Source organism: Vitis riparia, chromosome 17 (genome assembly GCF_004353265.1).
Source record: "Vitis riparia cultivar Riparia Gloire de Montpellier isolate 1030 chromosome 17, EGFV_Vit.rip_1.0, whole genome shotgun sequence".
Classification (NCBI taxonomy): Eukaryota; Viridiplantae; Streptophyta; class Magnoliopsida; order Vitales; family Vitaceae; genus Vitis; species Vitis riparia.
The window spans coordinates 814,789-842,166 of record NC_048447.1 but is presented as its reverse complement, the minus strand read 5'-3'; the positions used below and the strand labels follow the sequence as shown (position 1 = coordinate 842,166).

At 38.1% G+C, this 27,378-nt stretch overlaps 2 protein-coding genes and 1 pseudogene across 2 annotated transcripts in view; 1 reads left to right on the top strand and 2 right to left on the bottom strand.

Annotated features, from left to right (window-relative positions):
- Positions 1 to 885: 885 nt before the first annotated feature.
- LOC117904759 lies at positions 886 to 3,181 on the bottom strand (annotated as a pseudogene).
- Positions 3,182 to 9,831: 6,650 nt separating this feature from the next.
- On the top strand, positions 9,832 to 10,692 carry LOC117904758 (prostaglandin E synthase 2-like). Its single transcript, XM_034817515.1, has one exon. It carries the CDS (start codon positions 9,832 to 9,834, stop codon positions 10,690 to 10,692), a length of 861 nt encoding a protein of 286 aa, XP_034673406.1.
- A 13,454-nt stretch (positions 10,693 to 24,146) lies between these two features.
- LOC117904432 (probable cyclic nucleotide-gated ion channel 20, chloroplastic) overlaps positions 24,147 to 27,378 on the bottom strand; it is a 90,267-nt gene continuing 87,035 nt past the window's right edge. The window contains exon 13 of the mRNA XM_034817021.1: positions 24,147 to 24,671. Coding sequence (XP_034672912.1) covers positions 24,554 to 24,671 — 118 coding nt within the window. The 3' untranslated portion in view covers positions 24,147 to 24,553. The remainder of the gene's footprint in view (positions 24,672 to 27,378) is intronic.

The window sequence follows — 27,378 nt, the reverse complement described above, 5'->3', positions numbered from 1 at the left end:
TCAAAGCATATATGGGTGATGGTCAGAGTGAGAGAAAAAAATGCGTATCCGATTAGCAAATGGCAACGCGCTATCATAAAAGGGGTTAGTGCATAGTAATGAACACAAAATATGTCACTTATATCACCAAACAAGAGGAATAACCACCAATTGCACGCATGACATTTCATTCAAATTCATTCTTATTTTAAAGAAAATTTATTTGATGTTGGGCTCCCACCATAGCCCAATTTATTTTGCATGAATCAATTTCAATAACCCCATTATTCGGAATTATGAAATTTAATCCTTGCTTATTTAAAAAATGCTTTAAAAACGAGAAAAAAAAGTAGAAAAGACTTACCGTAGAGAAAAATGGCAATCTATTTATTAAAAATGAGATTTTGGGAATCTAAAAAAAAACTCTAAGGATGAAAAAAAATATGGAGTTGTAATTATTTAAAAAGACCAAAAACCAAAAGGTGATTTGAATAAGGGGATTTAGGAAATTATTTTCAAAACCAATGATGGTGAAATGAAGAAGAAAAATAAAAAGAGAGAAAAAGAAAGATGACACGTGGCCACCAAGATTTGCATGCCAAAGGTGGCCATGCAAAGAAGATTCCCTTCTGAGCCCACTCTAAAGGAGTGTTCTTTCTTTTATTTCCTTTCTCAGTACAACGAGCCCGATTTGAGAAAAACTGAGCCAACTTCCAAATTTGTGACCTCTCAACAGTCCTTGATCTAATCTATTCTGGCTTCGACAAAAGATATTCCTTGTGCATCTCAATCTTTCTTTCCTTGTTCACAATCTCCTCAAGAACATCTTCTGTAACAAGATACTGCACTTGAGGACAGGCAGCAGCTTGCATGGCCAGATCATCAACTAGCTTCATTTCTTATCTCTCAATTCCCATCTTCAGCAGCTTTCATTCAACTGTACCATTCTCCAATCCCAGTGTGTTCCACCATGTCTCTCCCAGACTTGAGGTGTCGGATGGGTCTTAGGACACCAAATACAGCTAGATCAGCTAAATTAGGTTCTAGGCCACCAAGGAATTTCCTACCCTTTAGAGCATCCACCCATGTTTTTGTAGCTCCATACAAGGTGGCACGTCCATCAGTGATGTTATGCCTCTTCTTTAGTTTCTTTGACACAAAATACATGGCTGCAGCTCCGCCATATTTTGCTATTATTCTCTTTGTGAAGCTAAAATTTCCATGGGTTGTGATATAGTCAAATGATTCGATAGCCTCAGAAGCACTCTGGTATATATTTGGAGATAAGACATGCACCAAGTGATTATCAACCCACGCAAGCCATTTTCTTTCTTCATCACCGATTGGGACATAATCAAGGTATTTCTCATGATGAATCCTTTGGAACAACTTATTAATTATATCTAATGAATCGACCATTTGTTCACCGTCAACTGTTAGTATAGGCACCTTCTTGTACTCAGACCATTTTATCTCCTTTTTGTTTGTGGGGTTCACCTCCACAACTTTGTATCCAATATCATAGTGATCCAAGAATGCTTTAACTTTGTTGCAGAAAGGGCAGGCTTCGTACTGATACAAAACTACGTCGTTTGGAAGGAACTTCTTGGGATGCATCGGATCCTCGGCGGGAACATCCTGAGCTAGTCCGAACAATAACATAGTTCCGGATACGGCAAGAGCGGGTAAAGGGAAGTGATCGGCGAGCTTATGAGGGAATCATTGTAGCTTGGTCGCTGAGTTAAGACCCGATACAGCCGATTGTAGAAGCCGACGTTGAGTGGTGAGACCGATGCTGGAGGCTGAGGACGACGAGTTTGTTAACCTTGTTCATGCCTGCTATGGGAGGATCGACAACGTCTTTCTCAAACCAATTGTTGTAAAGTATAAAGACCATGACGCCATAGCTGGCGTTTCGAGAAGTCTCCCATCATCTTTAAAGTCTTGAACAAAGATTTCCTCTACATCAACAATGGCTATCTCAATGGATGGGCACTTAAGAGCAATGACTACCATAATAGGCCCTCCAATGTGCCCGGTTCCAACACTGCTACCCTTCATGATCCTCTTTATCTAACCATGACCAAAGAATTTATAAACAATTCAGATTAGGAACCATAAGCTAGTCAACAGGCCATGCACATCGTCTTCATTGATTGGGTATGTAGAACTTCTCGAGGAGTAGTCTAGAGAGAAAAGAAGTGGAGACATAGGTGTGTGGTGGGTATGAGAAAAGTGAAGTAATGAATGCGTGGGTGTAGATTAGTTGAATGAGTGGCAGTATGTAGTGATAGAAGGGGAATATAATGGGTATGAATTTGGATGGGAAGATGTGGACTTGAAACGGGTATGGGCACGAAATGGACATAATGTGGACATGCATGGCCATGCATAGCCATGCAAAGGTGGAAGAAACAGGTCCAAGGATGGGTGGATGGAAAATGGCATGTCCTGTAGAGAGATGAAACGAGAGGTGAGCGACGAGTGAAATGTAGAGGTAAAAAGGTGACCATCTGGGTTGATATTAGGTGCATGTGGAGAGTATAAGGGAAATGAATTAAAAATGGGCTAAGTGTGAGTTTGTGGGGTGATGAGCAGTAAGTGGGAATGTGTTATGATGAACAAGTTTGGTAAACCTGAAGGACGGCAACTGATGGGTGTTTGGAAAGCATGGGTGATGATGGGTGGTAAGGCTATAGGCACATGAGAGGGGTATTAGTGGGTCAGAAAATGGGTCAAGATGAGAATAGGGTATTGTGAAAAAGATAAGTAGGAAATTTTGCAAAAGCTTGATGGGATCATGTATGCAAAGATATGGGTATTGAATAGAACCCAAATAAAAAATGAAACCCAAAGCGCCATTACAACCATTCTATCCACAATCCATCTTCAACTGAACCATGTAGACTTTTTGTAGAGACTGGTATTCCACGGGCTGAATCACCAATTGATTGGAATAAATCCCAAGGATCTTACAAATATTTTCTCTACGGGCTCCATACATCCCATGAGACTAGAATAGGCGGGGAGATTCTTGACTTTAACTGCATTGGATCGGACTCAGATGGCACAACCTTGGAATATCTCACATCTCTACCTCAAGGCATTTGTGAATGCATTCCAAGTTATTCTCTGCTCGAGCGTCATCAATATTCCTCATTGCAGATTCATATTTAGTTGGATTAGACGAAAATGTCTCCATTTATGCTGATATTTCTCAAGAAAACCTTCCTCATCAAATAAATTCCTTTTTGCATGACTGCAATCACCAATCCATTGAGCCCGAGATTTTGCCCGAATAGCTTCCAAACCCGATTTCAACCAATACGTTAGAGCCTCGGTTCAAACACTGGACTAAGTTCTCAAACAGGACACCATGGGAACTTCTGCAGAGTGATGGCCATGGCACTTCGCTGGCTTGATGAACTCCAACTCAAGGAATGGAAAATAAGACATATGAATCCCAGAGGCTTTGCTACTGAGCTCTTTCAAAGACATCCCAATGCAGGCAACCAACCCCAAACATGATACTCACGCTAAACATATCAGAGACGAAAAACATAGTGAAGGAAAACAGAGCATGTGAAGGAAGAAATAATACGATTAAATCTAGCTCTCTTCCATGAAAATCACTAAGAGTTAAGAACCGGTGGGAGGTTCTTGACTTATTTTAACACACAAACAAATAGTATAATCATAATGTAACACATACAGGAGAAAGCAGAGACTAAGCAAATGGAAACTGAGAAACAGGTTTAACATATTAGACAACCAAAATAAACATCTAAATGTTAGGAAGAAACCTCGAATGACTGAAATAATGGAGAACTTAAGGTGTAAAAATAGCTAAACCTGAGCGATCTTTTCGATCAAAAGTCGTTTAGTTCACAGCAAGCTACGACCTCTCTCCTCTGTTCCTTGCTTCTTCTATGAGAGTTCTCTCTTCTCTCAGATTCCCTCCTCTCAAGCCAACAGCCAGCCCAGAAAATCCCTCCAAACAGAATACTCCCTCCCTCTTTCTCTCCTCTAGCCTCTCTAAAAAAAATATCTCTCCCCCTGAAGTTTTTTTTCCCAAGCAAAGGAATGCCCCACCACCTCAGCCCACGAATCCTCTCTCTCTCCTACGCTCCTCCATAACGGTCTGCAGACTCTCCAGAATATTCTCCCTACGTGTCATTTTCCCATAGCTCCCCAAAAAGCAATGTTGATTCTCTGATGGTTAATCACAAGGCAACATGTGATTCTTGGACGGAGTTATCTCAGGTGCTTGGATTCCCACATCATCATTTCAGTGGGGTACATATCAGATCTTTTGTACATTCCCCATGGAGTTATTCTCGAGTTATCATTGACAGATCGGATACGTCTGACGCTATACTAGAACATATTTATCTCCTTCAGCTACAGAGGCGATTGTTCTCTCACAGATCTGTTACAGTTTTTCATCACTCGACCGATGGACATTTGTTTGCTTTATTGGTCACCATTCCTGTGATCTTCGTCGAGATGAGCTTTCAGTGTAGCACAATGTTCGGGTTTTGATCGCCCCACTAGCCACGACTCTTCAGTAGATTGTTATGTTGAGATGGTGGTATGTCTCTTAGTGGACTATTCTCTTGAGACTCTGTCGGATTATCCGTTTCAGATGACGATGGACTCTTTCAGTAGAGTATTTCGAGTTAGAGATGTCTGACTCATCATGACATCTCGGTTGGCATCGTGATTCGGTCAGATGGGTTGTGAGATTATGTTTATAGTTGATTTGAGCATTCCGACTCACTAGCAGAGCATCCTTTAAGACTCATGGAGTCTCTTTCAGGCCATTTCCATGGATTGAGAGTTGTAGCAGCACGTTACATTCGGGCATATCCCCCCCTCATTATCTCCTTGCATTTTCAGTTTGGCATTCAGAGCCACACCTTCAGTTTGGCGTTCAGATCCACTATTCATTCAGGGTTTACGACATTCAGAGTCATCATGTCACACTTTTAGTTCGGCGTTCAGAGCCACTTCTCCAGTTTTGGTGTTCAGAGTCACCATCATTTCTCAGTTTTGGCGTTCAGACCCACCATCACTTTTCAGTTTCGACGTTCAGAGCCATCATTGTGTTTTCAGTTTGACGTTCAAAGTCGCATTTTTCCGTTTCGGCATTCAGAGCCATCATCACTTCTCAGTATTGGCGTTTAGAGCCATCCTCGTCGCATTCTCAATTTCGGCGTTCAGAGCCATCACCACTTCTCAATTTTCGGTGTTCAGAGCCATCATCACTTCTTAGTTTGATGTTCAGAGTCACATTCTCAGTTTCAGCGTTCAAAGCCATCATCATGTTTTCAGTTTGACGTTCAGAGTAGCATTTTTCCGTTTCGGCATTCAGAGCCATCATTGTTGCTTCTCAGTTTCGGCGTTCAGAGCTATCATCGCTTCTCAGTTTGACATTCAGAGTCGCATTCTCAGTTTCGGCGTTCAGAGCCACTTCTCCAGTTTTGGCGTTCAGAGCCACCATTGTTTCTTAGTTTCGGCATTTAGAGCCATCATCGTGTTTTCAGTTTAATGTTCAGAGTCGCATTTTTTCATTTCGGCGTTCAGATCCATCATCGCTTCTCAGTTTGACGTTCAGAGTCGCATTCTCAGTTTCAGCGTTCAGAGCCACTTCTCCAGTTTTGGCATTCAGAGCCACCATCGTTTCTCAGTTTCGGCGTTCAGAGCCATCATTGCTTCTCAGTTTGACGTTCAAAGTCGTATTTTCAGTTTCGGCATTCAGAGCCATTTCTCCAGTTTTGGCGTTCAGAGCCACCATCGTTTCTCAGTTTCGACGTTCAGAGCCATCATCGTGTTTTTAGTTTGACGTTCAGAGTCGCATTTTTCCATTTTGGGGTTCAGAGTCATCATCATCGCTTCTCAGTTTGACTTTCAGAGTCGCATTCTTAGTTTCGGCATTCAGATCCACTTCTCCAGTTTTGGCGTTCAGAGCCACCATCATTTCTCAGTTTCGGCGTTTAGAGCCATCATCGTGTTTTCAATTTGACGTTCAGAGTTGCATTTTTCCATTTCAGGGTTCAAAGTCATCATCATCGCTTCTCAGCTTCGGCATTCAGAGCCATCACTGCTTCTCAATTTCGGCGTTCAGAGCATCACTTCTCAGTATCGGGGTTCAGAGCCATTACTTGTTTTCCGTTTGGCGTTCAGAGCCGCGTCTTCATTTCGGCGTTCAGAACCATTACTTATCATCCATTTCGGTGTCCAGAGCCATTACCTGTTTTTCGTTTGGCACTCAGAGTCGCGTCTTCATTTCGGCGTTTAGAGCCATTGCTTATCTTTATTTCAGCGTTCAGAGCTGTGTTTTGTTTCATTTGGCGTTCAGAGCCACATCTTCATTCGGCGTTTAGAGCCATTACGTCATTCATTCCGACGTTCAGAGCCGTGTTTTGTTTCGTTCAACGTTCAGAGCTATTACACATCGTTCGTTTCGGCGTTCAGAGCCATTACTTGTCTCCTATTTTGCGTTCAGAGCCATGTTTTCAGTTCGATACTCAGAGTCCTCATGTCTATCTTTCATTCGATCCATCACCATTTTCCCCCATTCTAATGTTCAAAGCCATTGGGCACACTCCTTTAGGCCTTCTGGCTCATTTCTTTTCTTTATTTTGGCTTTCAGAGCCATTTTTCATATCCATTCATGCATTTGGGGTTATTTCTTTCCCTAGTTTTGGCGTTCAGAGCTACTATTCTGTTTGACCTTCAGTGCCACTATCATCTTTTTCTCAATTTTAGCATTCAGAGTTGTTGTACATACCTATTTAGACATTCCGAGTCATCATTTTCTTTCCTTTTTCTGACGTTCAGAGTCATTTCTCCTCAGTCGTATCATTCAGAGTCATAGTCCCTGGCATTCATATCCACTGGCATTGCATATATTGCCTTCATGGGTTTGCATTCACCCTCATTTTCCTCACCTCGTCACCTTGTGCTTATCGTTTATTCATCATTGCTTTCCTAGATTCCCCTTTTCACTGCACATGACATGGTCATTCGAGTTCATGCCACTTATATCAGCCATGTCGTTAGGCACCCTGCACCTGGCATTCTCGTGTAGTTCACATAGGGTAGCTTTCTTTGGGCGTAGTCTTTTCTGGTCTTCAGAGTGGTTTGACCGTTACTCATTTTTTATATGGTCTTTCGAGTCACTTTTGGAGACGTCTTAGAGGGAGTCTGGGTCCTCAGTGCGGCTTCAGAGGTATCTAAGACACCTTTTTCTCTTAGGATTAGAGCCTCGTTGTTCATTTTGTTGGCCTGAGTGAGTTCGTGTTTCACTAGTGTCACTGTGGGGGTCTCCTTTGTTCTTCGGTATAGTTCACTTCATTCCACTCACTATTCACACTTTCTTTTCACTTCAGTGTTCATATTCCTTACACTCAAGAGCTCTACCGAAGAGGGGCATATTTGTAGACCCCCATTTTGGGGGCTTGTTCTTTTTTTCATTTCAGTTGCTGCAGGTTACATTTTTTTAGCCAGGTGCTAGCATTGCAGGCAGCCACGCGTTGCCTTGTGATTAACCATCAGAGAATCAACATTGCTTTTTGGGGAGCTATGGGAAAATGACACGTAGGGAGAATATTCTGGAGAATTTGCTGACCGTTATGGAGGAGCGTAGGAGAGAGAGGATTTGTGGGCCGAGGTAGTGCTTTTTGGTGCGGGCTAGATATATTTTGGGGCATTCCTTTGCTTGGGAAAAAAAACTTCAGGGGGAGAGATATTTTTTTGAGAGAGACTAGAGGAGAGAACAAGGGAGGGAGTATTCTATTTGGAGGGATTTTCTAGGCTAGCTATTGGCTTGAGATGAGGGAACCCGAGATAAGAGAGAACTCTCATAGAAGAAGCAAGGAACAGATGAGAGAGGCCACGGCTTGCTGTGAACCAAACGACTTTTGATCGAAAAGATCGCTCAGGTTTAGCTATTTTTACACCTTAAGTTCTCCATTATTTCAGTCATTCGAGGTTTCTTCCTAACATTTGGATGTTTATTTTGGCTGTCTAATGTGTTAAACCTGTTTCTCAGTTTCCGTTTGCTTAGTCTCTGTTTTCTCCTGTATGTGTTACATTATGATTATACTATTTGTTTGTGTGTTAAAATCAGTCAAGAACCTCCCACCGGTTCTTAACTCTGAGTGATTTTCATGGAAGAAAGCCAGAATTAATCGTATTATTTTTTCTTTCACATGCTCTGTTTTCCTTTACTGTGTTTTTTGTCTCTGATATGTTTAGCGTGAGTATCATGTTTGGGGTTGGTTGCGTGCATTGGGATGGCTTTGAAAGAGCTCAGTAGCAAAGCCTCTGGGATTCATGTGCCTTATTGTCCATTCCTTGAGTTGGAGTTTATCCAGCCAGCGAAGTGCCATGGCCATCACTCTGCAAAAGTTCCCATGGAGTCCTGTTTGAGAGCTTAGTCCAGTGTTTGAACTGAGGCTCTAACGTATTGGTTGAAATCGGGTTTAGAAGCTATTGGGGAAAAATCTCGGGCTCAATGGACTGGTGATTGTAGTCATGCGAAAAGGAATTTATCTGATGAGGAAGGTTTGCTTGAGAAATATCAGCATAAATGGAGACATTTTCGTTTAATCCAACTAAATATGAATCTGCAATGAGGAATATTGATGACGCTCGAGCAGAGAATAACTTGGAATGCATTCACAAATGCCTTGAGGTAGAGATGTGAGATATTCTAAGGTTGTGCCATCTGAGTCTGATCCAATGCAGTTAAAGTCAAGAATCTTCCCGCCTATTCTAGTCTCATGGGATGTATGGAGCCCGTAGAGAAAATATTTGTAACTTCCTTGAGATTTATTCCAATCAATTGCTAATTCAGCCCGTCGAATACCAGTCTCTACAAAAAGTCTACATGGTTCAGTTGAAGATGGATTGTGGATAGAATGGTTGTAATGGCACTCTGGGTTTCATTTTTTTTTTTTGGGTTCTATTCAATACCCATCTCTTTGCATACATGATCCCATCAAGCTTTTGCAAAATTTCCTACTTATCCTTTTCACAATACCCTATTCTCATCCTGACCCACTAATACCCCTCCCATGTGCCTATAGCCTTACCACCCATCATCACCCATGCTTTCCAAACACCCAGTAGTTGCCGTCCTTCAGGTTTACCAAACTTGCTCATCATAACACATTCCCACTTACTGCTCATCACCCCACAAACTCACACTTAGCCCATTTTTAATTCATTTCCCTTATACTCTCCACATGCACCTAATATCAACCCAAATGGTCACCCTTTTACCTCTACATTTCACTCGCCGCTCACCTCCCGTTTCATCTCTCTACAACACATGCCATTTTCCAACCTCCCATCCTTGGACCCGTTTCTTCCACCTTTGCATGGCTATGCATGGCCATGCATGTCCACATTATGTCCATTTCGTGCCTATACCCGTTTCAGGTCCACATCTTCCCATCTAAATCCATACCCATTATATTCCCTTCTATCACTACATTCTGCCACTCATTCAACTAATCCACACCCACGCATTCATTACTTCACTTTTCTCATACCCACCACACACCTATGTCTCCACTTCTTCTCTCTCTAGACTACTCCTTGAGAAGTTCACATACCCAATCAATGAAGATGATGTGCATGGCCTGTTGACTAGCTTATGGTTCCTAATCTGAATTGTTTATAAATTCTTTGGTCATGGTTAGATAAAGAGGATCGTGAAGGGTAGTAGTGTTGGAACCGGGCACATTAGAGGGCCTATTATGGCAATCATTGCTCTTAAATGGCCATCCATTGAGATAGCCATTGTTGATGTAGAGGAAATATTTGTTCAGGACTTTAAAGATGAAGGGAGACTTCTCAGAAATCCAGCTATGGCGTCATGGTCAACGGTTCCCTCATAAGCTCGCCAGTCACTTACCTCTACCCGCTCTTGCCGTATCCGGAACTATGTTATTGTCCGGACTAGCTCAGGATGTTCCCGCCGAGGATCCGATGCATCCCAAGAAGTTCCTTCCAAACGACGTAGTTCTGTATCAGTACGAAGCCTGCCCTTTCTGCAACAAAGTTAAAGCATTCCTGGATCACTATGATATTGGATACAAATTTGTGGAGGTGAACCCCACAAACAAAAAAGAGATAAAATGGTCCGAGTACAAGAAAGTGCCTATACTAACAGTTGACGGTGAACAAATGGTCGATTCATTAGATATAATTAATAAGTTGTTCCAAAGGATTCATCCTGAGAAATACCTTGATTCTGTCCTAGACGGTGATGAAGAAAGAAAATGGCTTGGGTGGGTTGATAATCACTTGGTGCATGTCTTATCTCCAAATATATACCAGAGTGCTTTTGAGGCTATCGAATCATTTGACTATATCACAACCTATGGAAATTTCAGCTTCACAAAGAGAATAATAGCAAAATATGGCGGAGCTGCAGCCATGTATTTTGTGTCAAAGAAACTGAAGAAGAGGCATAACATCACTGATGGACGTGTCGCCTTGTATGGAGCTGCAGAAACATGGGTGGATGCTCTAAAGGGCAGGAAATTCCTTGGTGGCCTGGAACCTAATTTAGCTGATCTAGTTGTATTTAGTGTCTTGAGACCCATCCGACACCTCAAGTCTGGGAGAGACATGGTGGAACACACTGGGATTAGCGAATGGTACAATCGAATGAAAGCTGCTGAAGATGGGAATTGAGAGATAAGAAATGAAGCTAGTTGATGATCTGGCCATGCAAGCTGCTGCCTGTCCTCAAGTGCAATATCTTGTTACAGAAGATGTTCTTGAGGAGATTGTGAACAAGGAAAGAAAGATTGAGATGCACAAGGAATATCTTTTGTCGAAGCCAGAATAGATCAGATCAAGGACTATTGAGAGGTCATAAATTTGGAAGTTGACTCAGTTTTTCTCAAATCGGGCTCGTTGTACCGAGAAATGAAATAAAAGAAAGAACACTGCTTCAAAGCAGGCTCAAAAGGGAATCTTCTTTGCATGGCCACCTTTGGCATGCAAATCTTGGTGGCCACATGTCATCTTTCTTTTTCTCTCTTTTTATTTTTCTTCTCCATTTCACCATCATTGGTTTTGAAAATAATTTCCTAAATCCCCTTATTCAAATCACCTTTTGGTTTTTAGTCTTTTAAAATAATTACAACTCCATATTTTTTTTCATCCTTAGAGTTTTTTTTAGATTCCCAAAATCTCATTTTTAATAAATAGATTGCCATTTTTCTCTACGGTAAGTCTTTTCCACTTTTTTTCTCATTTTTAAGCGTTTTTTAAATAAGCAAGGATTAAATTTCATAATTCCGAATAATGGGGTTATTGAAATTGATTCATGCAAAATAAATTAGGCTATGGTGGGAGCCCAACATCAAATAAATTTTCTTTAAAATAAGAATGAATTTGAATGAAATGTCATGCGTGCTATTGGTGGTTATTCCTCTTGTTTGGTGATATAAGTGACATATTTTGTGTTCATTACTATGCACTAACCCCTTTTATGATAGTGCGTTGCCGTTTGTTGATCGGGTATGCATTTTTTTCTCTCACTCTGACCATCACCCATATATGCTTTGACTTTCAATATGTGATCATGTCGGTATTCATTGTTTTTCATGTTGATTGCCACGTCAGCTTCATTTTATTAGTAGAGACCTGACTTTAGGGACTTAGAGGGGTGCTACGGTCTTTACCGTACCTTCCCGATAAGTAACCTGACCCCCGAACCCGATCCGATTTTCACAGACCACCTTTTCCAAAATAAGGAGTCACACTTAGGGTTTTCTTTCTTATTTTGTTTACCCTTTTAAAAATAAAACAAAAATAAGTGGCAACTCCAAGTCATTTTCTTAATCAATAAATCATTTTCAAAATAAAAATCGAGCTCATCATCGAGTGGGAAACGTATGAGCTGAAATGCAAGGTCCACACACATCAAGTGGGACCTCTTTGCCTTTAATATTTTCCGCTAAGAAAGTGATCACTACCAAGACAATGACGTCTAAAAAGGCTTAAGTTGCGCATGTTGACAAAGGTGATGACAAGATTGTCATTACCCAAACAACACACAACACCTCAACGAGCCTTGTGACTCATAGCAAGGCAAAATCAACTATTGCACCGTAAAAAAAGTTAGTAAGCGAGCACACCTATTTGCTAAAAACAATGGGGATGTGCGACAATTACCAACTAGTCATCACCTTAGCCTCTTTGGGGCAAAGAGACAAAGTTCTCACAGTAGGGACAAACACTCTTCAATAATGAAGGGCTTTGGGGATAAGTGCCTATACTCTATTGTTGATGGCAACTCAAGCACCAGCTCACCAACTGGGATGTCAAAGCTAGACAACTCCTTCGACCATTCGAGTTCTTTCACTTGATCTTTCTAAGTGACCATGTCAGTAATGGCAACGAGCACTACATTTATGTAAGAACAACTAGTAGGAATGGCTCGTGTCATCTCTAAACTCACCAAGACTATCAAGGAGAATTATATGCAAATAGCCTCCTTCATGAATAAGGTAGAGGCACAAGCACAAAACACAATTGAGTTAAGTTAAGGACTCACTCACCCTTTGGGGATCACGTCTCCAAGTGATGCACCACTTGCATCTAAGTCAGTGGAGGTCAGGAAACAAATCATTGAATCTACCTCGGTGGCATCATTATCTATCCAAGAAATTCAAGACATGATAACTAACACCATTAAAGCATAATATGGTGGACCCTCACAAAGTACACTCACATACTCTAAGCCTTACACTAAGAGGATTGATAACTTACATATGTCTGTGGGTTATCAACCTCCAAAGTTTTAGTCATTCGATGGAAAGGGAAATTCGAAACAACGTGTTGTCCATTTTGTCGAGACTTGCAATAATGCAAGAACAGAGGGTGACCTATTGGTTAAACAATTCGTTTAGCCCTTTCAAGGGAATACCTTTGATTGGTACACAAACCTTGCACTCGAGTGCATTCACAGTTGGGACTAAATGGAGCACAAATTCCTTAACCGTTTCTATAACACCCAAAAAACTGTAAGCATCATGGATCTTACCAATACCAAGCAATGGAAAGACAATCGGTTGTTGACTACATCAATCATTAACGTTCCGTAAACCTTGAGTACAAGGATAAATTATCTTAGGTGTCAAATGTGGAGATGTACATACAAGAATGCATTGGAGTCTTTTATACATTTTCCAAGGGATATGACCTCATACCTTTGAAAAGTTAGCTACTTGAGTACATAACATGGAGCTTAGTATAGCCAACCATGATGCCAAGGACCGTATCGTTGACCAACGAAAAGAGAGATACGATGGGAAAAAAAGTGATAAGACCTCAAAGAAACCTATCCAAGAACCAATGACGATAAATACAACTCTAATTAAAATTACAACATGAGATAAAAAGAAGAAAGTAAAAGAGGCTAGACAAACCCGTGAAAATAAGAGGCATCGGTTCACCTTAGAGGAATTGGAGAAAAACGATCATTTTCCTAACTCTAATGTGCCTAGCATGTTGGAAGATATGCTCCAAAAAAAAGTTATTAAGCTACCTGAGTGCAAACATCTAAAAAAAAGGGGTTGTGTTAATGATCTAAACTACTACCATTACCACTAAATCGTTAGCCACCTATTGGAGAAATGTTTCATCTTAAAAGATCTCATGATGAAACTTGCAAAACAAAGAAGAATTCATTTGGATCTAGATGAAGCAGTAGAGTCAAATCATGCTACAATCACATTTGGGTCCTTTGATGTTGTTCCATTACATGTTCCACTTAAGACACTATGAGCATGCGTTGGTACTATTCAATGTGAGTCACTTAAGCTAAAGCAAACACAAGTGTCATGCCAAGATGCTCTTCTTCACTTTTGCTCTGATAATGAATCAATGTTGTATAGCAAAGTAAGTTGGACATTGGTCTCATGAAGGTAACCTCGAAAGAAACAAGTGATTATATAAGTAGATGACATCTTGGTACAGAATCTTATCATCCTTATCACTTAGGGGAATACTTCCCTTTAAAGTTCTTTGATAAAAGGATGACAACATCAACTCAAATGGTCTTTTGTTACGAGATGTCGAAAGATGAGGGATCAAATGAAAGATAAAGAAAGAGCTGTGCAAAGTCGATCAAAACCAAGGGAATAAGGTAATAGCAAGCCTACAATGCTTACCCTCACTCTTCAGTAGCCATGAAATGCTATAACTTCCTGAGGAAACACGAGCTACGTTGATCCAAACACTCAAGAATCCATCACTTTATGCCACAAAAATAAAGGGGGCAAAAATAATTGAGAACGAAAGCCACACTTGTGAAAACATCACCTTCACCGACGATGACCTCCAATCAAGGTTAAAGCCACACAATTGACCCCTATTTGTTACTGGATACATGCGAGAATAGAATGTCACTCATATCTTGATTGGCGAAAGGTCTATAGTAAATATCATGCCTAAAGAAACAATGAAACAACTCAAGATTGCCACAATGGAGTTAGCATGAAGTCGCCTAATGATCCAACGCTTTAATCTTAGGAAACAATGAGCTATTGGCATTATTTGCTTGGAGCTTGTTACGGGTGAGTTAGGTTCAGACACATTGTTTCATGTAATTGATGCAAAAACATCTTACAATGTGTTACTCAAGCAACCATGGCTTCATGAGAATGGAGTAATTCCTTTAACACTACACCAGTGCTTCAAGTTCTATAGAGGATGGGTAAAGAAAGTAGAGGTTGATGCTAAACCATTTATAGAAGTCAAGTCTTACTTTACTAATGCCAAATTTTACACAAAAGATGATATTATACAGGAAGTTCTCTCTACAATTATTCCTTCCACTAGAAAAGCTAAGCTTAAGAAAAAAGTTAAGTAATGTGAGCCAATAGTAATAGGGGAAATTTCACAACCAGTGGTATGTCGAATAAAAAAAAAATAGAAATCTTCAAAAAGATCAATGTCAAATTCGAGAGGTGCCACAACTCTCCTAGTTTTTAGGTATGTCCCGAGATCTCGATGAAGCGAGGGTCAACCACCTTTCATAGAAGACAGAAGCGAAATACAACCTTGAAGATTGGAAAATGGGGATCTTTAAGTCTTGAAAGAAGAGATGATCATTCCCCTTCTAAACTTACAACTTATCTCTAAGTATGAGACGTAAAAATCCATCAAACCCTCAGGAAATTAAATAGAGCAAGGATTCTTCCCTTACGAAAGAACAGATGAGGGCTTCAACACTAAGGCTTACAAGTTATTAACAAAAGCAGAGTATGACTTCACTTCATCATTATAATTAGGAGAACTTCCTAAGACCACAAGTGAAAAGATGCATGGTCTTAACAAAACTCAAAAGAAGTTAAAACAATAGGGGTATGCAATCAATCCTTCCAAGGTAGGTCTAGGGTTTGTACCTTCTGAGCTTATCATGATTTTAGCTAAGACTTAAAAGTACTAAGGCAAGTAAACAACATATCACTATTGAAGACATCGAAGAGAGTAGTAGATCAAACTCTCCTCTTGGAACTTCAGTGTTTGATCAAATTAACACTCCAACTACATGAACTTTAGTGTTTACTAGGTTGGGAAGTTTTAACTAAGTGGAACATAATTTAACACATATTCCATGAAGATCAACACAGCAAAGGATTGGGACTCTACCCCAAAAGTCATGGTGAGGAAAGTCTAATAAGATGCGATGTATTGACCTAAAGGAGGATGCAAAGACAAAGAGTTTAATCCCATCATGGATGAAGCACAACTCAACTTGGCAAAATCTACACTAATGGTTTGTTAATGGTAAAATGATGTACTATTGTAATCACCAAGTAGTTGAATGAGAGATGCCCCAACGATGTTAAAGAAGTTCAACACGTGCTAGTTATCATGTTATGGTAGAAGTCAACTCTAATTTAGAATCTTTAAAAGGTGAACCGGGGGAATCTCCTCAAGCATTTGAGGAAGAGGGGTAAACCACTATAGACTCAACTTGGGTACAAATGAGGACCTGAAGCCAATCTATGTTAGTTTGCTTTTAAGTCCTTCTTAAGAGAGCAAATATCCCGAGTTGTTGCTTGAACATAAGGATGTCTTTGCCTGGACATACAAAGAAATGTTAGGACTCAATCCAAAAGTTGCAGTGCATTAACTCATGGTGAAACATGGCATCCAACCAATTAAGAAAGCCCGGAGACGATTTCGACCAAAACTTGTTTCATAAATAGAAACAAAAATTGACAAATTGATCGAAATTGGTTTCATTAAAAAGGTAAAATACCCGAAATGGATTGTGAACATCATTCCAATTAAGAAAAAGAATGGGCAAATCAATGTTTGTGTGGATTTTAGACATCTAAATAATTCTTGCCCAAAAGATAACTTTTCCTTACCAATCATTGACCTCACGATCAATGCAACTACTAGTCATGAAGCTTTATCCTTCATGGTTGGATCATTGGGGTACAATCAAATATGGATGGCGCCAATGGATGAAGAGCTTATTGCATTTTGTACTCCAAAAAGTATTTACTATTAGAAAGTGATGCCTCTTGGAATAAAGAATGCAAGTGTAATATATCAACATGCCATGCAAAGAATCTTCGATGACATGTTCCATAAAAATGTTGAGTGCTATGTTGACAATTTGGTGGTGAAGTCTAGGAAAAGAGAATACCACTTACAAGATCTTTGCATGGTGTTTAATAGATTAAGAAGGTACCAACTCAAGATGAACTCACTCAAATGTGCTTTTGGTGTTACTTTCGGTAAGTTTCTAGGGTTTATTTTTCAACACCGTGGTATTGAAGTGGATTAATCCAAGATCGCAACCATTCGAGATATGCCAAAGCCAAGGAATCTTTAGGAGCTCAAAAGTCTCTAAAGACATCTTGCTTTTATTTGACAATTTATTTCAAACCTTGTAGGACGATGTCAGCCCTTCAACCAACTTATAAAGGAAGATGCCTCATTTGTTTAGGACCAAGCTTGTGATAATGTCTTTGAAAACATTAAGAAGTATTTGGCTAATCTACCAATTTTAGGGGCTCCTATGGCGAGGAAGTCATTAATACTCTACATTGTTGTACAAGAATGCTCTCTTGGACCATTAATTGCACAAGAAAATGAAGAGAACAAAGAAAGTACATTGTATTACTTAAGTCAAACTCCAACGGGACCATAACTAAATACCTCCCCAATAGAGAAGATTTATCTTGCCTTAATCTTCTCAACAAAAAAGCTAAGACATTACATGCAAGTATACACGGTACACTTAATAGCACATGTTGATCCTATTAAGTATGTGCTATCAAAGCCAATTCTTTTAGGACGACTAGCAAGATGGGGGTTGCAACTCTATTATCTTTTTGCCTAGTATTGAGAATAATCAGATCTCAAGTATGAACCTAATACTAATCAAACATTTTGTTTCTAAAGTCTAGGTCATGTCAATCTAAACAGGATCCAAGGACTAATTAAGTCTAAACCTTTATATTCCAAAGGATTTTTCAGCTTGTGAATCCTATATAGGTGGTAAAATGACCAAGAGATCCCTTTATTTCTAAAGGACATGGAACCAAGGAATGGTTGGAATTAGTGCATACTGATGCATGTGAAACTTTTGGAGTTCATACATACAAAAGCATGAGTACTTCATCATTTTTTATTGATGAATACTCTAGGTTTGGATATGTGTACCTAATACATAAGAAATCTAATGCCTCAAATAAATTCATTGAATTTAAGGCGGAATCAAATAGCCTATTAGGTAAACATATCAACGTACTTTGATTGGATTGAGGTGGTGTGTCTATTAAGTTTGATTCTTTTCATAAGGAGCATAGGATGATATCCTAGTTGTGTGCACCAAGGACTCCACTGCATGAAGTAATGGAAAGAAGATATCAAACTTTGATAGACATAGTAAGATTGATGATTGGTTTATCATCACTTCCCATATTTGTTTAAGAGATTCCTTGAAGGTTGTATCTTACCTCCATTACTAGATTGGTACCTTTAACTTCGAGAGAGATGTGAACATGTTATAAACTTAGTTTACAACAAATTCACATATGGGAGCAAGGTAAGAAGTATATCAATTTATAGGATATTCAAGAGGATTTTGAGATTATTACTTTATAGTCACGATTATCAAAAGGTGTTTACTACTACAAATACCATATTTCTAATGAAGCTATATGACATGTAATAAGGCAAACAATGATATAGATTGGAGAATACTAGAAGATAGTCTCACTATATACAAGATACTATGGATCTAGAGGTATAGAGACACAATATTCCTATTACTTCTAGTACATGAGTACATAATCATAGTGAGAGGTTTATGATGAAGCAATGAGTGTGTTGCTTCTCATAACTCGAGAAGGAGCTATGAAAGGATAGTTAGAGTCCTTGTTATTCTAATGTAGTTTAGGTTTCTCTAGAAGCACCTGAGGGGATAAAACCCATAGGTGTAAGTTAATCTATAAAAAGAATAAAGGAGTAGATGGAAAGGTTGAGATTTACGTGGCTAGCTTATAGCTAAAGGTTATAGTTCAAAACATTGTTTCGTCAATAGGAAACCTTTTCAACAATAGCCATGCTCAAATACATTAGACTACTCCTATCCATTACGATGTATCTTATTTATGAGATATTGCAATTGGATGTCAAGATAGTGCTCTTAAATGATTATCTTGATATTAGCATCTACATGATGTAACCAGATCTTTTCATAGTAAAGGGCCTTGTGTGTACAAGAAAGTGAAGGAAAGTGTGAAGGTGCTCTAAGATGTAGGTAGATGACAATCTACTCATTGGGAATGATGTAGATATATTGCCATCAATCAAGATCAGTTTTTCTACTCAGTTCTAGAAGGGACGCAATATACTCTTTAAAGTCCTTCGGGATTACAAGAATAGGAAAATTACGTTATGTCAAGCATATACTCAAGTATCTTTGAAGAACGAGGGATTATGTGCTTATGTTCCAAAGTGTTGAGATAATATAGAAGGGTGACATGATGGTTGACAAGATACCTTCTATGAAGAACTTGATGGACCCCTTCACCAATACATTGACAAGGAAAGTCTTTATTGGTCATAAGGATAACATAAGTTTCAAATGAGTATCTAGTATGCTTTGATTGCATGATGCTTTGAGGGCTAGTATGAGAATATTAGGATAAGGCCCTTAAAAGCATCACACGATGTAACAAAATTTGGAATTTATTATTTAATGCTATTCCAGTTTCATTTTTATCTATCCTTATTTCATGCATTACACTTTATAAGCATTCTTGCTTGCATCTTTTGCGTTGTACGTGACTTAGGTGCATTAGGAGTTGCACGGAATATCCAAGTCATGAATTCCTTGCAAATAAATGACTTATTTACAACCGTTCGTGGGTTTAGGCAACCCATTGGAGGTTATAGTGCACTACCTCTTAATTGGAAGGATGACTGGTCCTACCTATCAGGATGGGTTTCCTATGATGAGTGCACTAGTGTTTATGGTTACACATTGGATAGGACCTACTCATGACTTAAGGGTATCAAGTAGTCATGACCTCACCCGGTTGCTTCGTTGTGTTGTCTCTCAATCTTGATAGAATATTAAGCTTGTGTTAAAGTTACTAGTGGCTTTGACCTACGGGGTCGGTGAGATTGTAAGCTAATCATCTGTTCCCTATTGATTGGGTCACTATTGGTAGAAGTCAGTGGCAATAGGTATTCTCAATAGAGGCACATGATATCTCATAGGATTGAGACAGTGGGTCCTTTTGGGTGATCCTACGAAGATGTGTTCATGGAAACTATGGTCATAGTAGTTCCTTAAGTGGAACTTGACATAGGCTCTTTGAGAGTTCAGACATGTTAATCGAACACACAATAGGAGGATCTATAACTTAAGGATAGTAAAAATAGTCTTGAAAGACTAATAACTTTCACCTTATTAAACTATAGACACTAGTTCATGAGGAGACCGAAAACAATGGATAGCAGGTCACGAACCCATACACATAGTGTCTCATTGTTATTTACATAAGATATTGGAGTTTAATTTATTCTCTGTATTAAGATTTTGAATCAAATTCAAAATTGGATTCTAAGAGCTAGTACTTTTATGGATCTCAATGGTCCCTGCTTTGAGCTCATATACCTTGTTAGCATGGGTTATGAGGGTCAGATTGGCTCTAGGTTCACTTTTGTGCATAAGAGAATTTTGGTAATTACACAAGATTGCATAAGAGTGCGTGAATAAGGTCTTTAGATTGGACTAATTGATTAACTAGCGAAACCTATTAGGTTAATTAATCAATTAGGACCCAATTTGGGCTAAATTAAGTGACTCAAACCCATGTGGGCTCAAGTCACTTAAGCCTAGGTAGGAACCCTAAAAATACCACCTAAGAGTTAGGGTTTCCATCACTTTTATCTTCCACCATCTAGAGAGAAAGAGAGTCATAACCTCCAATTTATCAATTAAAATTTTTTTTGTTTTGCTTTATTTTTCCTCATTTGGCTTACATTGTAGGACTTTTGTGAAATTTTTGCATACAATAAACGTTTGAAAAATCTTACCTTTGAGGCCTAGTTCAAGTGATAAATGGATGGGGAGGATTTGTGGGAGGTTCCAAGTTCAAAGTCCCAATAAGGGAAAAATTTACCTATATATATAATTATGAAAATTCTTAGATCTTATATAAAAATTACAATTATTTTTTTATTTTAAGAACAAAAAACAAAAAAAAAAAAATGTATCCAAATGAACACTAAGCTTTAGGTTTTCACATTATTATTAATAGGCTAAGTAGAATCACTTTCAAATGAGCAAAGAATGAATCACAAAAGCTTTTACCTATGGAGTTTTTGTTAGCAACATTTTTATGAGATATGTTTTTATGGAAAATTAGTTCGTGTTTAGAGATAAATAAGACATAGTACTCACAAACTATTTTCAGTGACCTCATATAACAAAAAAGTAAATTTTTTTTTTCTAAAAAAAAAACTGTAACAACCTGCTCCCAATTGTGAGGATATTCTCCGTTTTGTGCCCAAAGAACCCTCACGCTTTTAAAACATGTTTACAAAGTTAAGAAGAGCTCATACATGTATAACTGTATAAACTTTTTCCACTATCCAATGTGGTATATCACAAACATCTCTCCCCCATCCCCCTCCCCCCCCCCCCCCCCCCCCCCCCCCAATGCAGGCATAACATTTTGTTGTGTTCTATGAGATTGTGGAGCCAAACAGACAAATCGACATCCTTAGCAAGTTAAACAAATAGAAGCTCACATTGGAGTTAGGGATCGGTTTTGCTACCATTTGTAACAATCCGCTCCCAACCATTTTAAATATTATTCACTCTAGGCGTAAATGAACCCTCACAGTTTTAAAATGCATAAACAAAATTAATAGGAACCCATACATATATTGCTATAACTTCCCCCCCCCCCCCCAATCTAATATGGAATATCACAAATAATATTTATTAGAACTTTAGTCTAAATGATTCCTTTAAATCTCTCAGGTGATTCATAGGAAATTTCTACAACTTTGTTCCTTTGGGATTATTGAACTTAAGTAAGGGGATTTTGTAAAAATATGTTTTTTTTTATTATAAATGATCAAACATATTTTTTTTGTAAATTATGAAAAATGTTTAGATAAGTTTGAAGTAGTGAGAATTTTTTTATTTATTTATTTGACTATATTTTACCTTACATGTGCATTCTAATTATTTGGGCCTACTCAACAAGGAAAAGATGTTACCTTTTATTACCTTTGATGAAGGTAATAATGCTATGAAAACTCAATCAATGGGATAGTTATTGACTTATGGTATACTATTATAGATTGGTTCTAGTTTTGTCCACCAACATGCAAATAACATCTTAGACTAGCCACTTTTGTAAGTCTCATTACAATGAACATTCTATAAGTCCCACTATGATGGACACTTTTGTTAACAACAAAAAATTTATGAATATATGCACATTGATTGAAAATTTTCTGAAAATAACACAAGTAATAAAAGTTTGTTTCGTATGATTATATTCTAAAAAATCAAAGATCTAATAGAGTAACACCTAGAGGGGGTGAATGAGTGTATTTCAAAGATTTTAAAATAAGAGTTGAAATTTTTTTAATTCAATTAATCCTTTGAGAAAGAAAATTATTTAAAGGTGATCAACTATAAAGGAGATAAAGGATTTTACATGGAAAACCCCCACACAACATGTGGAGATAAAAATCCACAAGGTCTAGGACCTCAAATCAACAATCCACTATATGAGATTGTAGTATACAAATTTACCTAGTAGACACTACCCTAAGACTTACTCTCCAACACCTCTACAATGATCCATGTCTGCAATGCAACACCTTGAGTGCTTTAGTGGATCTGCCTCAGCTCCTAGGGGGATACAAGTCTTCTTCAATAACCTAAAATTAATTGAACGGTTCTTTGAGAGCTTTTGGGGATGGAAAGGCAAGTAAGGTTTTTCTAAATGAGAGCATCCAACCTTAAAACATATTTAGGTAGGGTATATGTAGGGCTAAGGGCCCAGATGATCCGATACCAAAATTTACCCTAAAAATAAAATCTTAATTTTCCAAAACATGAATTATTAGAATCTAGTAACTCCAAGATTGAGCGATTTAGTGGACTAAACCACCACTTGAGTGCTTCAAGAGTTAGAGTGCTTGAATAAGCATTGGAGTGTTGGCTTTAGCACTTGAGGATTGGCTTCAATGCTCAAGCACTTTGGCCAGTGCTTGAGCAATCTAGAATTTCCAAAACTACAATTTAAAACATTTTAACTCAATTTTAAACTTCCAATCCAACCCTTACCTTTTCAAAACCAATCTACCTTTACCTAAACCTTTTCAAACTTAGTTGTGCTGCTTAGGTTGATCAATCGACAATTTCGAATCTTCAATGGAGAGCAAGTCATGTCTAAAAAGGTCATATGCCACAATGAAAGGAACAAAATTATCAACAACAAGACACAATGCATAATGCACTAACATATTTGTGTTAAAAACATTCCCTATTTCATTTTTGAAAAATAAGTATACTTGATCTCTACCCCTTATTCGACTTTCAAGCTCACTCCTTTTATTAAATACTTTTAGGTACACTTGATTATGGGAAGAAGTGATATTGGGCAGGAAGGGCTCAAAAAGTTTCTTTATTTCTTTAGCTATGAGACTAATTTATTTGGATATTAATGGTTTATTTGACTATTACTTTGAGAGAATTGTAATAATTTTGATTTAAGGATTTTTGTATGAAAAAACGAATTTCTAATTAAGATTTTTTGGTTAGCTTAATTACTACTTTACATAGGTTTTTAGATTAACATGTTGCTAATTATTTTAACTTGTTAGGTTACTCTTATGTCAAGCCTTAGGGCTTCACATGTAAAATGATAGTGATGTCCTAGCCTCTAGGTTTGGGTTGTCATAGAGTATAAGTTTCTAATGCTATATATGTATGAGTTCTTTTTAACCTTGTAGATGTGTTTAAAGCCCTGAGAACCCCTTTAATTCTAGAGTGGACAATATCTACATGGTTGGAAATAAGTCATTACTAAACGATCTATCGATTCTTAGTTCAAGAATCACATTAAGTAATTGTCTAGATTTTAAAACTTTATTAAACAACTAGGTTATGTTTGGTTTTCAAAAAGTACTATAGAAAGAAAAAAAATGTTGATGAAAATGATTTTCTTATATTTGATTGTATTGTAGAACATATCAAAAAAATAAAATATAATTAAAATTAATGAGAAAATGATGTATTTTTAAATTATTTAATTTTATATAAAATAGTTAAAATAAGTTAAATGTGTTTGAAGTAGCATATATAAATAATTTATTGACTATAAATCTATTTTTTATTTGTTTTCCCTTTTTCATTTATTTTACCTTTCCTTTTTATTTTCTTTTCCTCTATTTTCCCTAATATCTTCCAAAAACTAGACATAGCGCTACTATTTATAAGATAGTGCTTAAAAAAAAAAAATTAGCAATGGCAAAAAGAGATCTTGACAAAAATTCTCCTTAATGCATGAAACTCATTCTATTCAAATCAAAATGATGAGACTTCAAACCCTGCAACACAATCTTGCTTCAGAGAATTGAACAACGAATTTCAAGCATTCCATCAAGCAAATATCAATATTCCAATCATCAGTACCCATTTTAAGTATTTAGAATCACTCCCTAAAGGCCTCTCTAATTCCAATTCCATCCTTCAAAAGGAATTCTAGCACCAGACTTGAAACCTTATAAAAGAGGATTAAAATTTAAACCCTCAGTCTAAAGAAATCAAGAACAGGTAGATCCAGCAGTGTATACAAATCTAGAATGAATTTATACCCTACTCAGTTTATGTTGTCATTTTGTCATAATGCGTATGGAGTCTCTCATAGAAGTGTTCATAGAATTTAATAACTAACTCCTAGTCTCCTACTACAATTACATACAAGATACAACATCATGTGTAGTGTAGTATACATGCAAAGAATAAAGCTTACTACAAGTGGTTGAACTGAGTATTGGACGTGTCTGCACGGCTCAGACACTTCTTCCTGTATCTCCATGCTACTTGAATCCGGGTTGCTGCAAAAGTTCTCCAGTAAGGGGATTGATACCTGCCATTAGCAAAATCGACATCACTACATGGGGTATGTGAATTATAGAAAAGAGCAACGTTTTCTCTATCTGATTAAAGACCCGAAACTACTGCCTATTGTTGAAAATAAGATATGGGGATCCAGGATGTATGAATTGAAAGGATTGTAGCATGCATGCTATACAAAGAGAGGGAACAATAAGATAATAATTAATTGAAAGTACATTTTAGAGCATGATATATATTATAGGCTCAAATCCTAACAACTTAAGCTGTTAGGAAAGCTGGTAACTCAACATGGTATCAGAACTCTAATTAACTGGAGGCCTCTCTCGGCTCTCAAGTCCTCTACCCATTGCAACATGTTTTATAGAATGGGAAACATTGGAGCCATCATGACTGAAGGCTTTCACCATGTAAGGTTTTGCTATCACTTGTGAAGCAGGCTGTCATTGCCCAAAAAAAGATGGGTTTGTACATAATTAATTATATATAAAATGCAACATAGCAACTCAATTTCCAAGGGAAATCTGAAAGAGCTATATTTTAACTTCAGGTTGAAACTGGGTAGGCAAGATAAAGGATAAGCTTTTCAGTAAGTAAAACCGATACAGCTATCTATATGAGAAAATGATAATAATAATGAGGATCCAATCTTTTTATATTTCAGGAGGGCTTGAGGAAGAACAGCATGCAGGACTTCAACTTTGCTCACCCATCAAGTTGAGACAAAGTATAATAACCCTGTAGATTTTAGTATTTTAATTTTCGAGATGCTAAATGAAACCCCTATTAGCATAGCTAGTACAAATGGAGGCAAAGGTACCACAATAAGCACAAAACCATCTATGTGACGATGAAACTAGAAAAAAGGATAAGGTCACAATACTAAGGACCTTTGAAGAAAGCCACTGAAATCCAATCATTTTCAGATATCTGGCATGGTGGAGATGGAATAGTATGCAGATATGTCACCTTCGCCTATCCATCAATGGGTTAGGACAGACTTTTATTATTTCAGTTTTCTAGATGTTAAACACAGAAAGGTCGAGTAATTTAAGCTTCACTGTTTTATGAAAACCATAAAGAAAATGGAGCTTTATTCTCCTCCAGCTTCTCTTCCCTGTAGGAAGTCCATCAGTCAATATTATGCTGAAAGAATTTTTTAGTATGATTGCATTCAGTTTTCCCTGTTGGATGACTCTGTGGTAGTTTTAAGGACATGTTTATAGAACAACCTAGTTAATGTATCATGGATGTTAATGAATCAGAGCGGGTTGTCTCAAAGCTGCATGAGCCGTACACCTTGGAGGTCAGTCTCAAGGAGACTACTTCATGGCTCAGCACAAACCAAACAAAGGAGTAAATCTTTCACTCAGAGGGCTGCTACGAACCATGTGCCTAATGCATAATGTTAGCGGATTAGATTAGATTTGTTAGAGAATTTGAATTCACTTCAGTTTTTTTGTTATTTCAGATTATGTAGGATTAGGATTTTTATGTTTTTTAAAATTCAAATAAGGGCAGATTGTTATCTGTAACAATTCTGCCATAATCCTAGGAGTAATTTCAAGGCTTGGTTGATAACCCTAACCTAAGTCTATTTAAATATATTGCCCTCAAATAATAAGAGGATGATGTAGATTAGTTTTAGATCTGCTTTCATGGTATCAGAGAACTCTGGAAAATACCTATGGCAAAAACAGCCATGACAGGATCCTCACGTTGAGATGACTCCATATCTACAACATTTGATCAATCCCATGCCAATCAATCCATCATGACATTTCCCAGCGGGGACAACAACTCACTCCAGATTACAGCACATAGGCTGAATGGTAAAAATTACCTTCAATGGTCCCAATCTGCGAAGATTGTTATATGTGGTGGATGCAAATTTGAGTATTCACTGGTGAAGCCAAAGCTCCAGCAGCAACTGATCCAGCATACAAGATTTGGTTTGTCGAAAATTCTATATTGCATGCCTGGTTAATTAACTTGATGGAACCCAGGATTAGCTGCTGATAGCTCTTTCTCAAGACAGCCAAGGATGTATGGGATACTGCCCAACGAATGTACTTTGATCTTAGCAACGTGTCACAGGTGTTTGAAATTTGGTCAAAATTAAAGGAGATGAAGCAAGGCACCTAATTGGTTACTCAGTATTTCACTGACTTGGAGGATAAGTGGCAAGAATTGGATTTGCTTCTTGACAAAAACTCAATGTGTGCAACCTGCACTGTGAAGTAGCGGCAGAATCTTGAGAAAGAACGGGTGTATGATTTTCTTGTTGGATTAAACTGAGATCTTGATGAAGTCCGAGGACGTGTTTTGAGTCAAGTTCCATTCCCAACAATTGATGAAGCCTTTGCTGAAGTACGTAGAGAAGAAAACCGTCAGAAAGTTATGCTGACTGAAGGACTGCCGAGTGCACCACCAACAGAAGGCTTGGCCTTGATGACTAGAAACAACTCGCAACCAGGAAAGAACAACAATGATTCAAGGACATCACGTCAAGGAGAATGAATGTGGTGTGATCACTGTAGTCACCATGGACACACCAAGGATATATGCTGGAAGATTCATGGAAAACCTGCAAATTGGGTTCCCCAAAGACAAACTGAAGGCTGAGGTTTTCAAGCTCAATCAAACCAAGACAAGCAAGGAATAGATCCTTCAACACAACATCAGTCTACAAATTCATCAATTCCGCTGCGCAAGGAACA

Bases quoted from the DNA above. Each gene is read 5' to 3' on its own strand.
- LOC117904758 (XM_034817515.1), top strand. From the start codon at position 9,832: ATGAAGGGAGACTTCTCAGAAATCCAGCTATGGCGTCATGGTCAACGG.